We start from the raw sequence: 21,046 nt of genomic DNA on the forward strand, positions 1-21,046 counted from the left end.
TTTGATACGGGAGAAGCTGTCATCAAACTGGTTGACACACCCCCCCCCCTGAACACCCCTCTAGCGCATGCTGAGGAGTTGTTCCGCAGCTAGACACGCAAGGCATGAGGACCCCATGGGCTCCTACACGCCGAAGCCCTGCAGTGATATTGCTACCACCCAAATCACGCTCGCCTCTTCTTTGCAGACCACTGCCGCTCTCACAGGAGTGGGAGGCATCAGCGCGATACCCCGCCTGGCGAAGGCGAGGCCGGGGTAACCCTTGCTGTACATTCAACAGAAGAGGTCTCGAGTCCCCCTGCTGACCACCGTAGCTAGTGGCAGCTGTAACACCAGGCTCATCCATCACACAACGTGTGGTGCAGGAGCCACGCGACAGCACAACATTCTCACGGACAGATCCAGGCTCAGCCATCAACTGGGTGTCAGCCCCTGTCCCCATGAGAAGTGAAGAATGGGGCCGCATGCGCTTCAAAGAAGGTTCGCGGCCTGCAGCCAAAGGAGAACGATCAGAGCCCCGCTTCCGTGGGTAACAGAGAGAGGATTGAACGGGGAGCGGGCTGCTCGCGGCAAAGTGACGACGGCTTGTTTTATCCAAAATGGCCGATCCCTCGGCCGCCAAGGCTGTCGGCCTTGTGGAACCCTGTTGACTCTCCGCCCAGGGCACCACTGGCGGGGGAAACATGGCCACCTGTCGAGGATCTCGCCACAGTCGTTGACGAGACCGTGCTCCCACCTCTGGCTGCACAGCGTGAGGCGGTGTAGGACCCAGATCAACAACCGCCTGCGCCTCCACAGAACGACCAAAAATACTCTTCCCCAAGAGGAGACTGCTCCAACCAAACATGCCTAACAACAACGTTGATAGCATCCTAATCCTCCCCGCAGTTATAGCTTGCGACTGAGTCAAGATCTCTATAACACCACAAACATGCAACATGTTTACAATGTCGGCTGGACCCTCAACATTACGCAATTTCTCTAATCTTTTCATAACAACTAGTTAACATAAGGTGCACTGCATCCGTTATGATGGAAACGAAAATAGAGGAAGAGTGTTTGGTGACCAGGCCCACTGTCTTATAGGCTACGCCTCCATAGGGGCGGGACCCGGCAGGTGTACGTGTACGTGTTTTTTTCGTTGATGGAGTACAATAGGTACATGAGATGAGGTATCCCGATAGGCTCTAAGAGCGGGACGCGATGGCCAAGTACGATAATATAACCATGGGTAACCACTCCCCAAAAATCCAATATAAGGCAAAGATAAACAAAACACTCAAACCTGAGTCTGTGAATTGTCTGTTTCACGGAAATCAATATGGCAGTAGTCTGTTTATACTTCAGAAGTATGATATTTATACATGGTCCACAAAATGAATGGAAGTGAATGAGGAGCCCGACACCTGGGAGGAATGGTGGTGTTGACAGCGGACAACAGGGACAGGTTATTTGTATATGATAGAGGTAAGACTCCTGAAACCTGACAAGTTATAGTGAAATATCCCTTTAATATAGCGTGTATCACGAATAAACTGCAATCGATAATCTATATTATGCGTTTAGGCCTATAACTAGCGTTCTAGGAATTACTGCAGAAAACGATAAAAACATATTTATATTCTAGACGGTATTTTCGTATGAATCTATGAATGAAAAAGTATAACGTTCCTACATCCTGAACGATAGATAATCGATGTTGAATGGGCCATAGTAATGTCAATTTAGCAATTCAATTAAAAAAGTTATAGCCCTGCAAAGAAGGTGAACATCTCCATAGGCTTAGAGTGGTGGCAGAGAGTGGTATGAGAGGGGCAAACTCCGTGGCAGTTAATGTGTTAATGGAATAAAGATTCTAAACATGCTGTGACAAGTTGACAGTTGGTCAAACTATACTTCAAGTGAGAAATAGCTAATGTTGAAAAATGGCACAAACATTTTGAAATACATTTTGTTTTTAATTAAAATAAAAAATTACACAGAATAATATTGCTGTATAGTTTGTTTATATTTCAGAAGTATTATATTTAGACTTGAATGAATGGTAATTAATGAGGAGCCTGACACCTGGGAGGAATGGTGGTGTTGACAGTGGACGGCAGTAGTCATTGCTAGCTTACTTGTACATGACTTTAGACAAGTTCTACTAAAGTGAAATATCCCTTTAAGGCCAATATGCGCATGTTGCAGAGCATTAAATGAGAGTTGCAGGTTCTCAATGGCTAGTTGTACAGAGTCAGCAATACAATAGACAATAGTGTCATCTGCATAAAGATTAACTTGACTTCCACTTAAAAAGGAGACTTATAGGAGAAAAGGAGAATGATAAATAAGACGGAACCCAGGATTTATCCCTGCGGGATGCCTTTTGTAATGTGTAAGAACTCTGATTGGGCTTTCCCAGTTTTCAAACACTGTATCCCAGACAAATAGCTCTGAAACCAACTGCAAGCATTTGCATTAAAACCAACGGTGTGTAGTCTGTAAAAGAAGAGAATGGTCAACTGGATGCTTTTGACAGATCTACAAATAATGCAGCACCATGTTTTCTTTTATCTAGGGGCGGTTACTATATGGGTGCGGCAGTGGCTCAGGAGGTAGAGCAATCGTCTGGTAATCCGGAGGTTCCCGTTTCGATTCCCGCTCCTCCCACAGCTTGTCGAAGTGTACTTGAGCAAGACACTTAACACCTAACTGCTCCCGATGAGCAGGTTGGCACTTTGCATGGTTGCCTCTGCCGTCGGTGTGTGTGAATGTGTGAGTGAATGGGTAAAATGTGAGGAACAAATTATAAAGCGCTTTGGATAAAAGCGCTATATAAATGCAGCCATTTACCATTTACCATTTATATCATTCACAACTAATATAGTGGCTAAGATTGTGCTATATGATTTTGCTCTGAAGCCAGATTTGTGTGGGTTTAATACAGAATGATTTGAGAGAAATGCTTTGAGCTGGTTATTTACCAACAATTCCAGGGATTTTGCAAGACAGGACAGTTTCTATAATTATTTAGGTCACTTCTATCTCCACATTTATGCAATGGAGATACATGAGAGGTTTTCCATGTACTAGAAATTTGCCTGTTGACAAAGAACGATTCAATATGTGTGTTATTTGCCCTGTAATTAATGGAAGTAGCCTGAGGGCTCATTTCCTGGAATCAATGGATTGCAAAGCTTCAAAAACAACATTAGTAGAGAAAGACTGAAAGGAAAACTGAGAGACATGCCCCTCAATGTGCACATGATGACCATGATCACCAAGAGGGGGTCCTACGTAATCATTATCAAACAAATGACCAGCATCAAATAAATGTTCACATCTCACTCACATCTGTTAAAGGCTGAACAGATCTCCTCCCGTTCAGATATTAAGCAATCATAAAATCTGCCATGTGTAGGTAAAGAGACAGTAGTCCTATTTTTGCTAGAATTCACCACCTTCCTGTGAGGGCTGTGTGTGTGGGTCATGAGCAGATAATATGGACTCTTAAAGTTATACGTTAAACGAATAACCACAAAACTGCTTACGCAGACGTTTTAGGAGAAGGGGGGAAATAAACAACACAAAACAACCTTTATAGGTGAAAGCCTCAAAGTGAGTATTTAAGAAAATAAGTAAAGTCCAAAAAAACTCATTAAAGAGTTATTGTAGAAAGAATAAATAAGCCACAAAGGCAACTCCTAAAAACAGAGTTTATATTGAAAACATAAAACAATAAACCTCCACCAAGGGAGTTTATGTGCAAAGGACAGTTCCAAAAGAACAAAAGAAAACACTACCATAAAGGACTCAGCCTCTATAAAGTAAAGTGTAAACTAAGCCAGTAGCCGAAAACAAGATGGCTACAAAAGAAGGCTAAATGCTGAATAGGGCAGCACTACACTTAAATATAATGAGCCTGACCAAACGTATAGCCAGCACATTAATTAGCAGTTGACACTGCAAGATCCAAACTTAAATAGACTCAACATGGCCATAAGCACAGCTGCACTGCATCAGGTGCAATCAAGCCCACACACCTGTCGACCCATGAGGCAATTCAAATCAAATCAAATCAATCACGCGTTAATGTCCCCATGGGCCGTACACTTCTTCTTTAAACAAGTCAAGAAGAAACATCACAATAAGTCAAGAACAAAACAAGAACACCATAAGGTCCAAAATGTTTTAAACAAATGCAAAATAAATAAATGCAACACTCCCAGACATACCCCACGCGAAGGTAAGGACAAACTCACTAAAACCTAGCAATAGGAGGGGGTTAGAGAGTTCCCATGTTTGTAGTGGGCGGAGATCGAGCAATAAATACATGTAGTGAGCATATGCATACATGGTGACAGTAGAATCATAGTATATAAGAAAATTGTGAAATAGAGTAATAGATAGAACTACTGCAAGCGTATGGATACAGGATGAGATACAAGACAATAGCTCAGGGCCGTATGCCCCGTGGGGGCCGGATAAGTCACTCAGAGGGTTCAGCACTGCAGGCCAGACAGACGGTATGAAGCTGTTCCATGGGACCGGTTGAGACAGAGACAGAGGTTAAAAGGTTCTCCTATGTCTGCAGAAAAGCAGACAAGGGAGCAAATAGACATCCTAACTAAACTAGACAGATTAATCTAAGGGTCAGTCCCCGACCAGGTGAGATCAGGGTAGGTTGAAGGAGAGAGAAAAAGACGGGTCTTAAGCAGGGATTTAAAAGCTTTGACAGAGCAGGCGCCCCTGATGACGGCAGGTAATTTGTTCCACAGGTAGGGAGCCGGCGGATTTCTTTTTAACCCTAGGAATCGATAGAAGCCCCGCATTTTGTGAGCGCAGAGCACGAGCGGGCGAGTATCGAGAGATGAGATCGGATAGATAGAGCGGTGCAAGCCCATTTAAAATTTTGTAGGTGAGGAGCACTTTAAAGTCAGATCGGGCTTGAATAGGAAGCCAGTGTAGGGTGGACAAAACTGGTGTGATGTGATAAAATTGTCTAGTTTTAGTTAGTATCCGTGCAGCCACAGGGAACAGGGATTGACAGCTGTCCCTCACAGAGAGGTGAAATAAGGCAAAAACCATGACACTTCCAAAAGGTTGTGGGATTTGTATAAGAGCTAGTGATTAAGTCCAGCTAGTAGTTTGATTTGTCATTCCTCACAGATGATTTGTTTTAAATTTGTCTTAAATTAATGAAGATCAGTGGTATTGATTGATTTTATTGTGGATTAGAGACATCATCCAAGGGATAAAAATATGATAAAATGCAAGCACTTATTTCCATCATGGTCCCTGGTATTAAGAGACAGGACATACATCAACATAAAACATCATCATAAAACATTAAGAGACAAATGTATATAGAGTATAGATTAGAAGATAAAAGAATAATAAATATGCTACCCTCTCTTTCCTATGCTGATAGCCATGTTCGTACAGACTTTTTGAAGCCAGTTAACCCGGGGGCCTGTTTAATGCTGCTGGGCAGGCTGTTCCACAGAACTGCAGCTGAGTAAAGAAAGGTCTGCTGGCCGTACGAAATAAGTTTAAATCTAAAGGGACTATGTTTGTGTCTCTACCTCTGGTTTCATGGCTGTGATTATTTTTGACATATTGGAAGTAATTGTATAGGTAACTGGCATCTCCCCTTTATAAATCTTAGAGTAGGCATACTGTTACGTACCCCAGTAAGGAGACACAACACAAGGCCACAGACAGGGTAGGTGAGGGTGCAGTGACACAAAACCCAAGAAACAATTTGCAAAATAGTATTTATTTTTATATACACAAAAACACAGAGATCGAGGACTACCAGTGGCACCAAATGAAATATCAAAAGGAAATGAAAGCCCACCCCCCCTTACAGGCGTGGACGCCCAAAAGTACAGGTGGCAGTGCTCACTTCTAAGGCTGGTGTCTTTAACAGCAGGTCACCTACGTGATTTTGATGTTTGATGTCTGTTTCATGTTTGATGTAACCAGTGCTTAACATCTGTACCGAAAACAATTACCAACAACCATTGTTGTGTGGCATTAAAGTATCTTGTATCGCAAAAATGTAGACCCCAGGGTATCTTCCTGTCCTCAATGTCCCTGTGTGCGAAAACAAAAGATTAATACAAAAGAAAGACAATCACCATAGGCTGGGTGAACAGGGAATAAACAAATATCCAAAGGTTAAGGTTAACAGAAATGTGCCACAATAAGGAACACAAAAGATACTATGCTATAGTATAAACAACCAGAGCTTTGACCAGCTCTCACACAATACCAGCTCACACAGAGCTTTGACTAGCTCTCACACAAAACTACCTAAGAGCCTCAGCTCTATACCAAAACACACTAAGAGCCACGGCTCTATAGCAAACGAGAGCTCTACCACAAAGACACAGAATATTACCACAACCAATGAACCAGAGAGCTCACTAACACTCCACAAAATGGGATATATAAAGGGAGAGTGGATGTTGATTGCAGATCAGCTTCACCTGCCGTTGCACTGGGGTGAGTTGCTGATTGACCAGCTGGCTGCTGGTGCTGCAACTGGGAGACACCTGAGAATGGGATATGTTACACAGGAGGGAGACAAAAACAGAACAACCAAAACATGCCTATATACACACACACAACAGATAACATACATTACTCCCTCTATATACATACATAAGGACAGGGTCTGTAACACATACTCTTATCATTGATACTCTTTTGTCCACCCTGAGCCACCCTAGACTGTTTTAGTGGGGCTGGTCTAAATGTGTACGAGTGGGTCATGATAAAGAAGAATCTTTACGTTACAGCTACTGTAACGTAAACTAGATACATCCAGCAGTGAGTACAGGACAGGTTGTATGCCAACAACGTCAAGTGCATGAGGGGGAAAAAAAGGTTCTTTACTCCTTCTTGGAAGAGCGAAGTTAGTACTTGATTGTACAGGTGTTGAGAAGGTCTTGACTCATCAAATCCATAAATAAATTTGATTATTACATGGCGTTTTAACATTCGCCGAAATGCTTGATTGTGATTGGTCAATAGCGCTCGTCAGAGGTCCGTTATTACTCGATAACGGACCTCTGCCGAGCAATAATGACCGCTGTTCACAATCAAGCCCACTGACACACACTGCAGCAGTGCAATCAATCCACACACCTGCCGGCGATAATAATAACTTTATTTGGGCTGACAGCGGACGGAGCCACAGAACAACTGTGTCTGCTTTTGATCTCGTCTTGTCGATGGTGTAAAATGAATTAGGTATATTGTTAGTAAGTTAGCCATGTAATAAGCGGGATAATGTATAGCTATACTCGGTCATTGTAGCAAAATAATTGACCTTCACTATGTTTAAAACAACTCGGCGAGGCGCCTCGGTATTCTAAACTCTGTGTCGGTCAATTATTTTGCGACAATGACCTCGTAGCTATACATTATCCCTTACATATACACTCGTAAATGTGCACAGAAAATGTCCTGTTAATCGGCCCAATACTTTTCTAGCTACTGTAGACTACGAACAGAAACTCACGCACACACACACACACACACACACACACACACACACACACACACACACACACACACACACACACACACACACACACACACACACACACACACACACACACACACACACACACACACACACACACACACACACACACACACACACACACACACACACACACACACACACACACACAAATCCCCCAAAACAGTAGCTCCCCCAGTCGTTCGCCTGGCAGGGGTAACAACAACCACAGCAGCTTAGTGCAGTAGAGCAACACAACATGGTTAATTAAGGTCCATGGGCAGACCATAGAGCCTGGTCCAGGGCATGACTTAGTGGCTGTTTGTAATGCAAACAGCTTGCGGGTACAAACTATATATCTGAGCCGTGTGGTTGTGACTGGCCTGCTAACTGCAGCATGGATTGAGCATTTGATGACGAGCACAGCAGCATCTATTGTACGCGTTACACAAAGGATAGGAGCACAGTGCCAACAGATTTACTTATATTGTTGAATGGCTTTGCAACTCTATATATACCGACTGTGTGGTGTGTCTTCCCAGAATGCTTTTTAAGCGTGTGTGTGTGTGTGTGGGTGTGTCTGTGTGTGTGTGTGTGTGTGTGTGTGTGTGTGTGTGTGTGTGTGTGTGTGTGTGTGTGTGTGTGTGTGTGTGTGTGTGTGTGTGTGTGTGTGTGTGTGTGTGTGTGTGTGTGTGTGTGTGTGTGTGTGTGTGTGTGTGTGTGTGTGTGAGAGAGAGAGAGAGAGAGAGAGAGAGAGAGAGAGAGAGAGAGAGAGAGAGAGAGAGAGAGGGAGAGAAATAGAAAGAGAGAGAGAGAGGAGAGAGAGGAGAGAGAGGAGAGAGAGAGAGAGAGAGAGAGAGAGAGAGAGAGAGAGAGAGAGAGAGAGAGAGACAGGTCTGGTTGTGTATGCCCATGTGGGGCTCAGTGGAAAGTGTCCAGGAAACACAAGTTATTGGATCCTCCTGCTGATGTTGGCTTCTGTTCAGAGAGAGCTCTGTTTAGCGAGAGCTGCTTGACTGAACGCAGTATAATGAGAGAACAATGAGAGACTAACTGACTTTGGGGAGTTTTTTTTTTTTTAACGCTAAACACTTAATTAAGTCTAAATGCTGCGCAAAAAAGCAATTAGCCATCAACAATGCACTTTTATTTGGGACAGTTCACAATTTTCAAGTAGTGTGTAAAGCCAGAATACTGCATAGTGACAGATATAAAATGAACAATAAAGATAGATCGGGGAGGTATAGGGATGTGACGGCAGCATACAGCAGATACAGGGTTCCTACGATCATGGAAAACGTGTAAAAGCCATGGTCTTTGAAAATTGAGTATGCCAGGCCTGTAAACGTTTGATATAAACTCAAACATTTATATCATAACATTGGCAAAATTACACAGTCAATAACATGTATTTTTTTAGAACACTCAAATGAGGTTAGACCTCTGAGGTTCATATGAAGAATGCTTGCACCTTAGCAGACTGAGGCACCTGTATGCCTGTGGGACATTGACTCAACGTGCGCAGAACATTTTCGTTGTAAACTTTAACTCAACAGAAACGAGAACAAAACACCAATCCGTCCTCGACCGTTTCATACCTTAATGCCCGCGATCCTCCTCTTATCCAACACCTGTGATACATCAGCTCCACAGTCACCTCTGTTCGCCACTAATGACCTACTCGACGTCCTGTGTACCTCTGCCACTTCCTCCTGTCTCACTCCTCCTCCGTCTAACCTTTAACCTATCAACCCGTTTACGCGCATGTGTGCATGTGTGACCGTCCCAGGCTGCCCTGCTGGCGTTACCCCCACCGCCCTGCTCAGTCCCGCCCTCCATGCCTCCCTATGCCCTCCCTGCCCCGCAGGTCGGAGACCAGATCCTGGAGGTGAACGGGCGGAGCTTCCTGGGCATCCCCCACGACGACGCCGTGCGGGTGCTGAAGTCGTCCCGCCACCTGATGATGACGGTGAAGGACGTGGGCCGCCTCCCGCACGCCAGGACGGTGGTGGGAGAGACCAAGTGGATCGCCAGCTCGCAGATCTCCGAGAGCTCCACCACGAGCAGCGTGGCCGGGTAAGACTCGCCGAGACCTGGGGGAGAGGGGGAGAAGGGAGAGGGGGAGGGGAGAAGGGAGAGCGGAGAGGGGGAGAGGGGAGAAGGGAGAGGGAAGAGGGGGAGAGGGAAGAGGGGGAGAAGGGAGAGGGGAGAGGGGGAGGGGAGAGGGGGAGAAGGGAGAGGGGAAAGGGGAGAGGGGGAGAAGGGAGAGGGGAGAGATGAGAGGGGGGAGAAGGGAGAGGGGAGAGGGGGAGAAGGGAGAGGGGAGAGATGAGAGGGGGGAGAAGGGAGAGGGGAGAAGGGAGAGGGGGAGAAGGGAGAGGGGCAGAAGGGAGAGGGGGAGAAGGAGAAGGGGAGAGGGGGAGAAGGGAGAGGGGAGAGGGGGGAGGGGAGAGGGGAGAGGGGGAGAGGGGAGAGGGGGAGAGGGAAGAGGGGGAGAGGGAAGAGGGGGAGAAGGGAGAGGGAAGAGGGGGAGAAGGGAGAGGAGAGAGGGAGAAGGGAGAGGGGGAGAAGGGAGAGGGAAGAGGGGGAGAAGGGAGAGGAGAGAAGGAGAGGGGGAGAAGGGAGAGGGACGAGGGGAGAGGGGGGAGAAGGGAGAGGGGAGAGGGGGGAGAAGGGAGAGGGGAGAGGGGGAGAAGGGAGAGGGGAGAGGGGGAGAGGGGAGAGGGGGAGAAGGGAGAGGGGAAAGGGGGAGAGGGGAGAGGGGGAGAAGGGAGAGGGGGAGAGGGGAGAGAGGGAGAGGGGGAGAGAGGGGAGAGGGGGAGAAGGGAGAGGGGGATAAGAATAAACGTTATTGTCCCTGAGGGGGACATTTACTAGGAACATCAGTGCTGCATCGGTCTGCGATAACAGTGTAAACAAAAAATATATACAGTATATACAATCATTCATACAGTTAGTAGAAAGGACATCAGACAAATATGACTATGCATAGAGACCATAATTCATAAGTAGGTCAACTAATTTCAAAAGCTTCATATTGCACCTTTCCCTTTAAATTGCACCTTGCCCTTGGTGTTGCACCACGGCCTAATTATATTGCAACAAGATGTGGACAAGAAAAAGGTGACAAACCACTGTTAAGTGGCACCTCACAGGAATAGAACAAAAGCTCAAGTGTTACTGTGTTCTAGACGATTTATTTAGGAGAGCGATGGATGTACTGTAGGAAGGAAGGAGAGCTTGTAGCGGTTGCTCTTGTATCTATACTCGCTCTGAACCGTCTCCCTGAGGGAAGAACTTCGTATTCAGGATATACAATATGAGAAGGGTCCTGTAAGATTCTCTGTGCCTGGCTGACCACTACTGTACATTCTCAAGGATTGATTGGAGTGACGGATACTTAGTATTTCCGGTCACCTTCATCGCTGCTTTCACTTGCCTTTCAAGCTTCGACTTACACTGTACTGTGAATGTGTACCAAACCACGCTGCCATCCCATATCTCATCAGGCTTTCTAGGACAGTGTTGGAGAATAAAAGACTCTTTCCTCTAAACCGAGAGAAGTAGAAAGTCATAGACGGAGACTGGACTTCGATTTGCATAACTTTATTCAAAAGAAACTGAGAATACAAGGTCTGTCTGCAGAGTATGCGTCTGAATAAAATACACCAGATATTTATAGTTGTCAGGAAACACATAGCAAAAAGACTGTGTTCCTCACAGGAATGTATCCTCCCTTTCCTCACAGTCCACACTTTCCCTTGTTGTCTTCCCAGAAATCCCTCTCCTCTCGGCCCCCAGAGTGATTAAGCAATCTTTGTAGATTTCCAGAAAAACACAGTATTGTCTAACAGTCAGTCTGGAATAACAACTTTGTCATTATACACAACAGTATATGCTCATACCATTATTTACTGTTATAAAGAACATTTTCTACGGAGGGGAGAGGATGGGAGAGGGGGAGAGGATGGGAGAGGGGGAGAGGATGGGAGAGAGGAGAGGGGGAGGGTGGAGAGGGGAGAGGATGGGAGGGAGGGGGAGAGGATGGGAGAGGGGGAGAGGATGGGAGAGAGGGGGAGGGGGAGAGGGGAGAGGATGGGAGAGGGGGAGAGGATAGGAGAGGGGGAGAGGGGAGAGGATGGGAGAAGGGAGTGTCTCAATGTCTTTCTGACTGACATGTACCATGTTTGCCAAAGATGGAATGGCATCTGCTTTCATAAAACAATTTAAAGTTGTAATACTTCTGACATAATGCCAGAACTGCAACACAAATGGCAACACACACACTTACACAGGAAATTAAATTCATACTTATTACTGATTACTCATTTTTTTAAAGTAATCAAAATGACTTTACTGATTACTTTGTATCAAAGTAATTAGTTATATTACTCCAAGTAATGTACAACCTGTTTAGCTTCTGTTGTTAGCTGTCCACATGTCAGCTGTGATGGAAACAAAGTCTCTCTTCAGTGTGGCCTTCAAATTAGCTTCCATCACCGCATATTCTCTCCCGAGGCAGCCAGCAAACGTCTTTCTCTGTTGGCAGCTTGACATTGTCCTTTGTGGGTATTTTCTCGATGATGCGTCGAAATAAGGGCGAGTCAACCGTGGAAATAGGCATCCATCACTGGCACTGGTAGAGGCTTCCCTGTCAGCGTCGGGTTTTTTATGCGTCAAGTTTTCACATTGTCGTGCTGCCGAGTCAGATGATTCATCAAATTAGAAACGTTTTGCTCCCCCCACATAGTTTACAGTGGACAGCTATTGAACGGGTAACGTTACCTCTCTTCATCACCCTCCATGCTGCTTTTTGGCTAGTGGCCGACGTGACCTCGCTCTGACCTGCTCGAAAAAAAATGCTCTGCTCTAAACATAATCGTTATAGGAGGACAAAAAAAATCACATTACATTCTGGCAACGATGTAACGCAGTCATGCAGTGTTACTTGGATTAGTAACTGTAATATAATTACTATTTTGGAAATTGTAAAGCCTTACTTTACTCATTACTGGGGAAAGTAATAAAATTACACGTTACTAAGTAATGCGTTACTGCCCAACACTGCACCCATCTGTAGCCACTCGCAGGGCCGGACTGGGGAGATAATTCAGGCTGTGAAATATAGCCCCAATCAGGCCAATTTTTAAGCAGGGGGTCTGGGGGTCCCCCACCAGGAAATGTTTTGTTACAAAGACTTAATTTCCTGCATTCTGGTGCAGGAATTTTTGAATTGTTACCCTTTAAATGGCAGTGTTTGTGATGGCATCACAAATTATTGTAGAAAAAAATAACTGGCAAGAAATGTCGTCCAAACTGTCTGGACTGAGAGTGCGTTTAACCCTTTCACTACCACATTTCACTGCGTCAATACAGAAGGTTAACCCCTTCACTGACACACGACAAAGGGTTAACCCTTTCACAACCACACTACAGTAACCCTTTCACAACCACACTACAGAAGGTTAACCGTCTGTAGTGTGGTAGTGAAAGGTTAACCTTCGGTAGTGTGGTAGTGAAAGGGTTAAATAGTGTAAAACACCCACCCGGTCATCAGGCGGGTATCCTGTGGAGTGAAACGGGCTTGTGATGGGAAGGTCGCCGGGTTGAACCCCTCTGGACTGGCAAATTATTTTTTTTATAATTGATGCTATTATTATTGACGCCTCATGTTAACTCCCAAGTTACTGATCCAGTGGAGATGCTCAGTGGCCAACAGTGTCAGCCTGTGGTTGTTCTACTGGGCAGCTCCTAGTGGTCAACAGTGTCAGACTGTGGTTGTACTGGGCGGCTCCTAGTGGTCAACAGTGTCAGACTGTGGTTGTACTGGGCAGCTCCTAGTGGTCAACAGTGTCAGACTGTGGTTGTACTGGGCAGCTCCTAGTGGTCAACAGTGTCCGACTGTGGTTGTACTGGGCAGCCCCTAGTGGTCAACAGTGTCAGACTGTGGTTGTTCTAATGGGCAGCTCCTAGTGGTCAACAGTGTCAGACTGTGGTTGTTCTACTGGGCAGCTCCTAGTGGTCAACAGTGTCAGCCTGTGGTTGTTCTACTGGGCAGCTCCTAGTGGTCAACAGTGTCAGACTGTGGTTGTTCTACTGGGCAGCCCCTAGTGGTCAACAGTGTCAGACTGTGGTTGTTCTACTGGGCAGCTCCTAGTGGTCAACAGTGTCAGACTGTGGTTGTTCTACTGGGCAGCTCCTAGTGGTCAACAGTGTCAGACTGTGGTTGTTCTACTGGGCAGCCCCTAGTGGTCAACAGTGTCAGCCTGTGGTTGTTCTACTGGGCAGCTGCTAGTGGTCAACAGTGTCAGCCTGTGGTTGTTCTACTGGGCAGCTCCTAGTGGTCAACAGTGTCAGACTGTGGTTGTTCTACTGGGCAGCCCCTAGTGGTCAACAGTGTCAGACTGTGGCTGTTCTACTGGGCAGCCCCTAGTGGTCAACAGTGTCAGCCTGTGGTTGTTCTACTGGGCAGCTCCTAGTGGTCAACAGTGTCAGACTGTGGTTGTTCTACTGGGCAGCCCCTAGTGGTCAACAGTGTCAGACTGTGGTTGTACTGGGCAGCTCCTAGTGGTCAACAGTGTCAGACTGTGGTTGTTCTACTGGGCAGCCCCTAGTGGTCAACAGTGTCAGACTGTGGTTGTTCTACTGGGCAGCCCCTAGTGGTCAACAGTGTCAGACTGTGGTTGTTCTACTGGGCAGCTCCTAGTGGTCAACAGTGTCAGACTGTGGCTGTTCTACTGGGCAGCTCCTAGTGGTCAACAGTGTCAGACTGTGGCTGTTCTACTGGGCAGCCCCTAGTGGTCAACAGTGTCAGACTGTGGCTGTTCTACTGGGCAGCCCCTAGTGGTCAACAGTGTCAGCCTGTGGTTGTTCTACTGGGCAGCTCCTAGTGGTCAACAGTGTCAGACTGTGGTTGTTCTACTGGGCAGCTCCTAGTGGTCAACAGTGTCAGACTGTGGTTGTTCTACTGGGCAGCCCCTAGTGGTCAACAGTGTCAGACTGTGGTTGTTCTACTGGGCAGCTCCTAGTGGTCAACAGTGGCAGACTGTGGTTGTTCTACTGGGCAGCTCCTAGTGGTCAACAGTGTCAGACTGTGGTTGTTCTACTGGGCAGCTCCTAGTGGTCAACAGTGTCAGACTGTGGTTGTTCTACTGGGCAGCTCCTAGTGGTCAACAGTGTCAGACTGTGGTTGTTCTACTGGGCAGCTCCTAGTGGTCAACAGTGTCAGACTGTGGTTGTTCTACTGGGCAGCTCCTAGTGGTCAACAGTGGCAGACTGTGGTTGTTCTACTGGGCAGCTCCTAGTGGTCAACAGTGTCAGACTGTGGTTGTTCTACTGGGCAGCTCCCAGGTGTGAATGTGTGTTACTTGGTTAGTGTGAAGCAGAGCGTTGCTGGAAATAGAGCTTAATCTGTACTTGCTCAGCTACTACTATCAGAATCAGACATCTACTCTAGGTAATAAATAAAACATTAAAAAACATTAAAATTAAAGAATCGGTGAGAGGCTGACTCCCTGCTCCGTGGTTTTTACCAGTGCAGATAGGTGCAGATAGGTGCAGATAGGTGCAGATAGGCGCAGATAGGTGCAGATAGGCGCAGTGAGAGCCGGGAGGGAACCAGCAGAAGAAGCTGCCGGAGAAGAGAGTGAATGGAATGGAAGTTGGTTTTGAAAGTCAAGTCAATGTGAAGTGAAGTTAAGTTGCCTCCCATGCGTTACTCCTCGCCACTGAGAGTCCGCGCTGGCAGGCGAAAAGATATGACAGGCTGCCTCCTCGTGTGCCGGAGGGAACACGTGATGCAAGGCTTCTATCCTCTCTACAACCGACCAGTGGGGGGCATAGTCGAGCAACGTTCATGACAGGGGAGGGGAGAATTGGATACACGAAATTGGGATGGGAGAAAAATAGAAAATAAGGAGAAAAAAGTGAAAAAAAATATATATATAAAGTTATGTGAAGTGAAGTTAAGTTGAAGCAATGTGTCATTTCAGGATGTTTTGGGCTCTGATTTAACTGTATTTATATCTCTTCCCAATCTCTTCTTGACCCCAGAGGCAACTGCTTTGGAACGCCATGTTCTAATAATAATAATAATAATAATAATAATAATAATAATAATAATAATAATAATAATAATAATAATAATAATAAATTGGATTTAAAGAGAGAAGCGCCAGCGCCTTTCTCAGACTCAAGGACACTGAACAAGGAGAGAGAAGCTATATAAAAAAAGAAAGGGTAAAAATGTGTATATATGTGTATAGTAACAACAGGAAAAATAAAACAAATAAGATAAAAAAAAGGAAGCAAGGTGCTGTCCAATTGGATGAAACATAACAATGTACAAATGTAACGAGAAAATTAACAAAAACAAAAACAACAGGATCTGTGGCTTAAAAGAAAAGAGTCAGGGGGTGGGCTACTTGGGAGCAGGGCCGTGTTGCGTGAAGGCAAGTGTGAACAGGTGTGTTTTTAGGTGGGTTTTGAAGAGGTTGATGCATGGTGTCAGAGCCTCGGATGGCGGGGGAGAGGGAGTTCCACAGCCTGGGGGCAGCTACAGAGAAAGCTCGGTCTCCCAGTGTGGAACGCCTGGTGCGGGGGATGGTGAGGAGGTCGGAGTTGGAGGAGTGGAGTAGGTTGGTCAGGTAGGAAGGGGCCAACCCGTGCAGGGACTTGTTGGTGAGGAGGAGGATCTTGTAGGGGATTCGGTAGTTGATGGGAAGCCAGTGGAGTTTTTGCAGGGTGGGGGTGATGTGCTGCCAGGGTTTGGTGTGCGTGAGGACCCTCGCAGCAGAGTTTTGGACGTACTGTAAGCGATCCAGAACCTTCTGGAAGCACCAAGAAGGATTCCGTTACAGTAGTCGAGGCGGGAAGTGATGAAGGCATGAATGAGTGTTTCCACTGAGGTGTCGGAGAATGGGGGGCGGAAGCGGGAAATGGTTCTGAGGTGGAAAAAGGCGGACCTGGTGACAGACTTGACGTGAGGGTGAAATCTTCTCGCATGGTCTTCGGGCTTATTACTTTATTCGCACTTAGGCTAACATAGCCAGATAGCTTTCTACTGAACACACAGAGAGGAAACTGGTATCTATCTTCTTGTCTCTCTCTGGAGAAGACGATAAGCCAATTTCCCAAAATGTTGGCGTGTTCTTTTAAATGCATACCAGAGACTCTCCACTTCAATCTAACTGCTTGTTAAAAGACACCTCTTTTAAATTGCTCCTTTTTATGTTTGCGGAGAGTGTGTGTACGCGGGGACATGGGTGAAGTGTGCTGTCGTGGATTGAGGGGAAACGCCCCCTAACCGGAAAACGCGTATAAATTACATTTGAATGCTTTTCTACAAGTCAATGTGTGCAGCTTTTCCTGGAGACGTGGAAATAGGTCAAACAAATGAAACACTGTCAAATACAGTAGATCCCGGCGGTCAGGTGGCGTAGCGGAGATTGCGCTCATCACCAACGCAGGAGACGCTGGGTTCGAGCCCAGCTCTCTGTGTTGCTACCAGCTTGGCTGGCCGTTCATACTAATACAATTGGCAGTATTAGGGGTTGGGAAAACTGGCAGGTGGGAAAACTGGCAGGTGGGAATCTGGCGTTGTGGACAGCGACGCCTACAGGTCAGGTCTCGGCGCTTGCTAAGCGGGGGCAGGACTTGGTGGAGATACGTGTTACACTCCACCAATGAGAGTCCTCGCTGCCAAGTGAAAAGAGCGTCACTGGCTTGACGGCGCACGTCTCGGAGGAAGCGTGCGTTCGACATCAGGACACCCTTGTACCGACTCGTCGGAGAACATGCGTACAACAACCAGGTAGGGGAGGGGGGGAATTGGCACAACGACTAAATTGGGACGGGGAGAAAATCAGAGAAAAATAGGAGAAAGAGAAGGCTAAAAAAAAAAATACAGTAGATCCCTGCTGCAATGCACTCTCAGATGATGAGGCTGAGCCTCTGAAAAACAAGAAATATTACGCACCACTGCAGTATAATGTAATAGATAAGGATAAGATAGATAAGGTTATTGTAGATCTTCAGGGCATACTCAACTTCCCAACATGTGTGTGTGTGTGTGTGTGTGTGCGTGCATGCGTGCGTGCTTGCGCGTGTGCATGCATGCGTGTAAGAGAGAGACATTTGTCCTACGTTTGTCCTTTGTGTGTGTGTCAATAGCAGTCATACAAAACTGCTGATTAGAGACTTGAGATGTAGTTCTTCCCTAGAGAGAGAGAGAGACAAATGGAGAGAATGAGAGGGGTGGGGGTGGGGGGTAGAGAGTGGGAGGTAGGAACTGCAAGCTTAGCCATTTACAGTATACTGAGGTGTTAATCACACTAAAGTTTGGCTCACCTAATGTTCACCTGCACAAGCTTATGGGATGGCGCGTGCGCGCGCGCGCGCGTGTGTGTGTGTGTGTGTGTGTGTGTGTGCGTGCGTGCGTGCGTGCGTGTGTGTGTGTGTGTGTGGAGAATGGGGGGTACATTAATCTGTGTATTTGTTTGTGTGTGTGTGTGTGCGTGAAGGGAATGAGGGATGCATTCATCTGTGTATGTGTGTGTGTATGTGTTTGTGTGTGAGGAGAATGGGGGGTACATGAATGTGTGTGCGTGTGTGTGTGTGTGTGTGTGTGTGTGTGTGTGTGTGTGTGTGTGTGTGTGTGTGTGTGTGTGTGTGTGTGTGTGTGTGTGTGTGTGTGTGTGTGTGTGTGTGTGTGTGAGAGAGAGAGAGAGAGAGAGAGAGAGAGAGAGAGAGAGAGAGAGAGAGAGAGAGAGAGAGAGAGGAATGGCAGGTACATGAATCCATGTGTGTGTGTGTGTGTGTGTGTGTGTGTGTGTGTGTGTGTGTGTGTGTGTGTGTGTGTGTGTGTGTGTGTGTGTGTGTGTGTGTGTGTGTGTGTGTGTGTGTGTGTGTGTGTGTGTGTGTGTGTGTGTGTGTGTGTGTGTGTGTGTGTGTGTGTGTGTGTGTGTGTGTGTGTGTGTGTGTGTGTGTGTGTGTTGAGCTAAGCTGTGTGCAGTGGCTAATTTGTCTCCTCCTTATCTGTGTTTCCTGCAGCTTATCCCTGGACCAAGGAGCCTCTGCGGCAGGAAAGGTGAGTCAGACATCATTACTTTTGTGTATTTGTGTGTGCGCGCGCGCGTGCGTTCGTGCGTGTGTGTGTGTGTGTGTGTGTGTGTGTGTGTGTGTGTGTGTGTGTGTGTGTGTGTGTGTGTGTAGGTGTGTGTGTGTGTGCATGCGTGTGTGCGTGCACGTGTGTATGCGTGTGTGTGTGTGCAACCATCTGGAGGCCCGTTTAGAGAGCAATTATAAGAAGAAGATATATTATATATTATATTATATAAGATATCATGCCTTTATTAAAATAAATCACACTGTTTTTGAATATGGGTCAATGGTCATTGAATATATACAGTCTATATACTGTATAATTATATTCAATGACCATTGACCCATATTCACAACAGTGTGATTTATTTTAATAAAGGCATGCTATCTTATTATTCCTTTAGTTCAAACTACTTATTTGATCACACAATATGTTTTGATGGTTGAAATGTGTTTATTAAACTTCACAGAACATTTCATGCAAGTCAAGAAGGACAAAACAGACAACATGCCGTATGTGGATGTAGCAGACAGAAATAAAAATAGATGTTCAAAATACTCAATTAATGAAACTGTCGGATCTGCTGTCAAAAAGAATATAGATTAAATTGTGCTCAATTTAGACGGGTTTTCTGCTCATAGTCTACTCTAAATTGCCGTTTAACCAACGGGGACATTAGTCACCAGGAACATCCCTAAAACGACTGTGTTTTTCACTAATTAAATGTTCAGCACCACGGACAGCTCACGTCCCCTGGCAACCTATAGAGCTGAAAGAAGAGTAGAGAGAAACTGAGGGGGAGGAAGCAGGAGAGAGACATTGGCAGACTGGCAGACACTATCCTGGGGCACGCTTGTCCTCGGGTGTGTTTTGATGAGCTTTAGGCGTGAGAAAGGTCTCTCTCCACTCCGGGTTGGGATACAGTTCAACTAAATGATTGCTGTAAACACAGCTGAGATTCTGCAGGCCAGCGGTCTCTTCAGGCACGTCACTGACTGCAGGCCGGTGGTCTCTTCAGGCACGGCACTGACTGCAGGCCGGTGGTCTCTTCAGGCACAGCACTGACTGCAGGCCGGCGGTGGTCTCTTCAGGCACGGCACTGACTGCAGGCCGGTGGTCTCTTCAGGCACGGCACTGACTGCAGGCCGGTGGTCTCTTCAGGCACGGCACTGACTGCAGGCCGGCGGTGGTCTCTTCAGGCACGGCACTGACTGCAGGCCGGCGGTCTCTTCAGGCACGTCACTGACTGCAGGCCGCCGGTGGTCTCTTCAGGCACGTCACTGACTGCAGGCCGGTGGTCTCTTCAGGCACGTCACTGACTGCAGGCCGGTGGTCTCTTCAGGCACGTCACTGACTGCAGGCCGGTGGTCTCTTCAGGCACGTCACTGACTGCAGGCCGGCGGTCTCTTCAGGCACGGCACTGACTGCAGGCGGGCGGTGGTCTCTTCAGGCACGGCACTGACTGCAGGCGGGCGGTGGTCTCTTCAGGCGCGTCACTGACTGCAGGCCGGTGGTCTCTTCAGGCACAGCACTGACTGCAGGCCGGCGGTGGTCTCTTCAGGCACGTCACTGACTGCAGGCCGGCGCCTCGCGCAAAAAGACCATCAGCTCCTTATCGCCAAGTGTCCTCTTCATGTCTGCGCAGCTGTCTTGCAGTGTGCGACTCTATTGATGGCCTTTTTCATTTCCTCCTTTCCATAAATGAAGCCAAGCAGAGTGTGAAATGACTCCTTCAGAGGCCTGTGAGGCCCACGAGTGGGGGCGGAAAAAAACTCAAATCGTTCAGCGGGTGTCACTGTCAGGGAGGGATCCGCATTTTGTGGCTCATACTGGAACCCGGCGTTATCAATAACTCTGGCGTCTGGTTGGGGCGGATGAAAGGCTGTTCTCTCTGCATTCCTTGAGGAATCTAGTCAGAACATATTCCCACCTCGCGTGGAATGTGCGGGAACACGAAACAAGGAACGTTCCGTGATATGATCTCCTGTTCCAGGCCTCTGGCTGCAGACGTTGTTTTTCGCTATCACCTTTCTGCCTGGCGTGTTCCCATTGCTCCCGTTATCATATGCCTGCCCTCTGCATTTTTCGCATGCAAGGTTTCTCCTGCGTGTTTCCAGCTCGCGCCAGCTATCCATGTTGGCACGGTGTGCATTTGACTTCTCATGTTCCTGGGAGTGTGAGCGTGAGTCGTTCCCACATTCTGAGACCTCCACACGTGAGACGGTGACCTTGCTTGTCAAATAGGGTGCAGCAGAAATGGCAGACTAACCATGACCTACCAATGGTTTCGCAATTTTTCATCTTCATAAAACATCTGTCCTTGGTAAAACGACAGCATGATTCACTCTGTGGAAGGTTAATGTCCTCTAACTGAACAGGGCCTCTCCAAACAAATATCGACCCTTTGGTCGCTGGTAATATGCGTTGGC

General features: G+C 46.9%; 1 protein-coding gene across 1 annotated transcript in view; it reads left to right on the forward strand.

Annotated features, from left to right (window-relative positions):
• LOC311237063 (uncharacterized protein) overlaps positions 1-21,046 on the forward strand; it is a gene marked incomplete at both ends in the record, with an annotated part of 130,858 nt that overhangs the window by 62,783 nt on the left and 47,029 nt on the right. The window contains 2 exons of the mRNA XM_084324871.1: positions 9,306-9,592; positions 18,566-18,602. Coding sequence (XP_084180997.1) covers positions 9,306-9,592; positions 18,566-18,602 — 324 coding nt within the window. The remainder of the gene's footprint in view (positions 1-9,305; positions 9,593-18,565; positions 18,603-21,046) is intronic.

The sequence above is a fragment of the Notolepis coatsorum genome (genome assembly GCF_963971535.1).
Source record: "Notolepis coatsorum genome assembly, chromosome: 11".
Lineage (NCBI taxonomy): Eukaryota > Metazoa > Chordata > Actinopteri > Aulopiformes > Paralepididae > Notolepis > Notolepis coatsorum.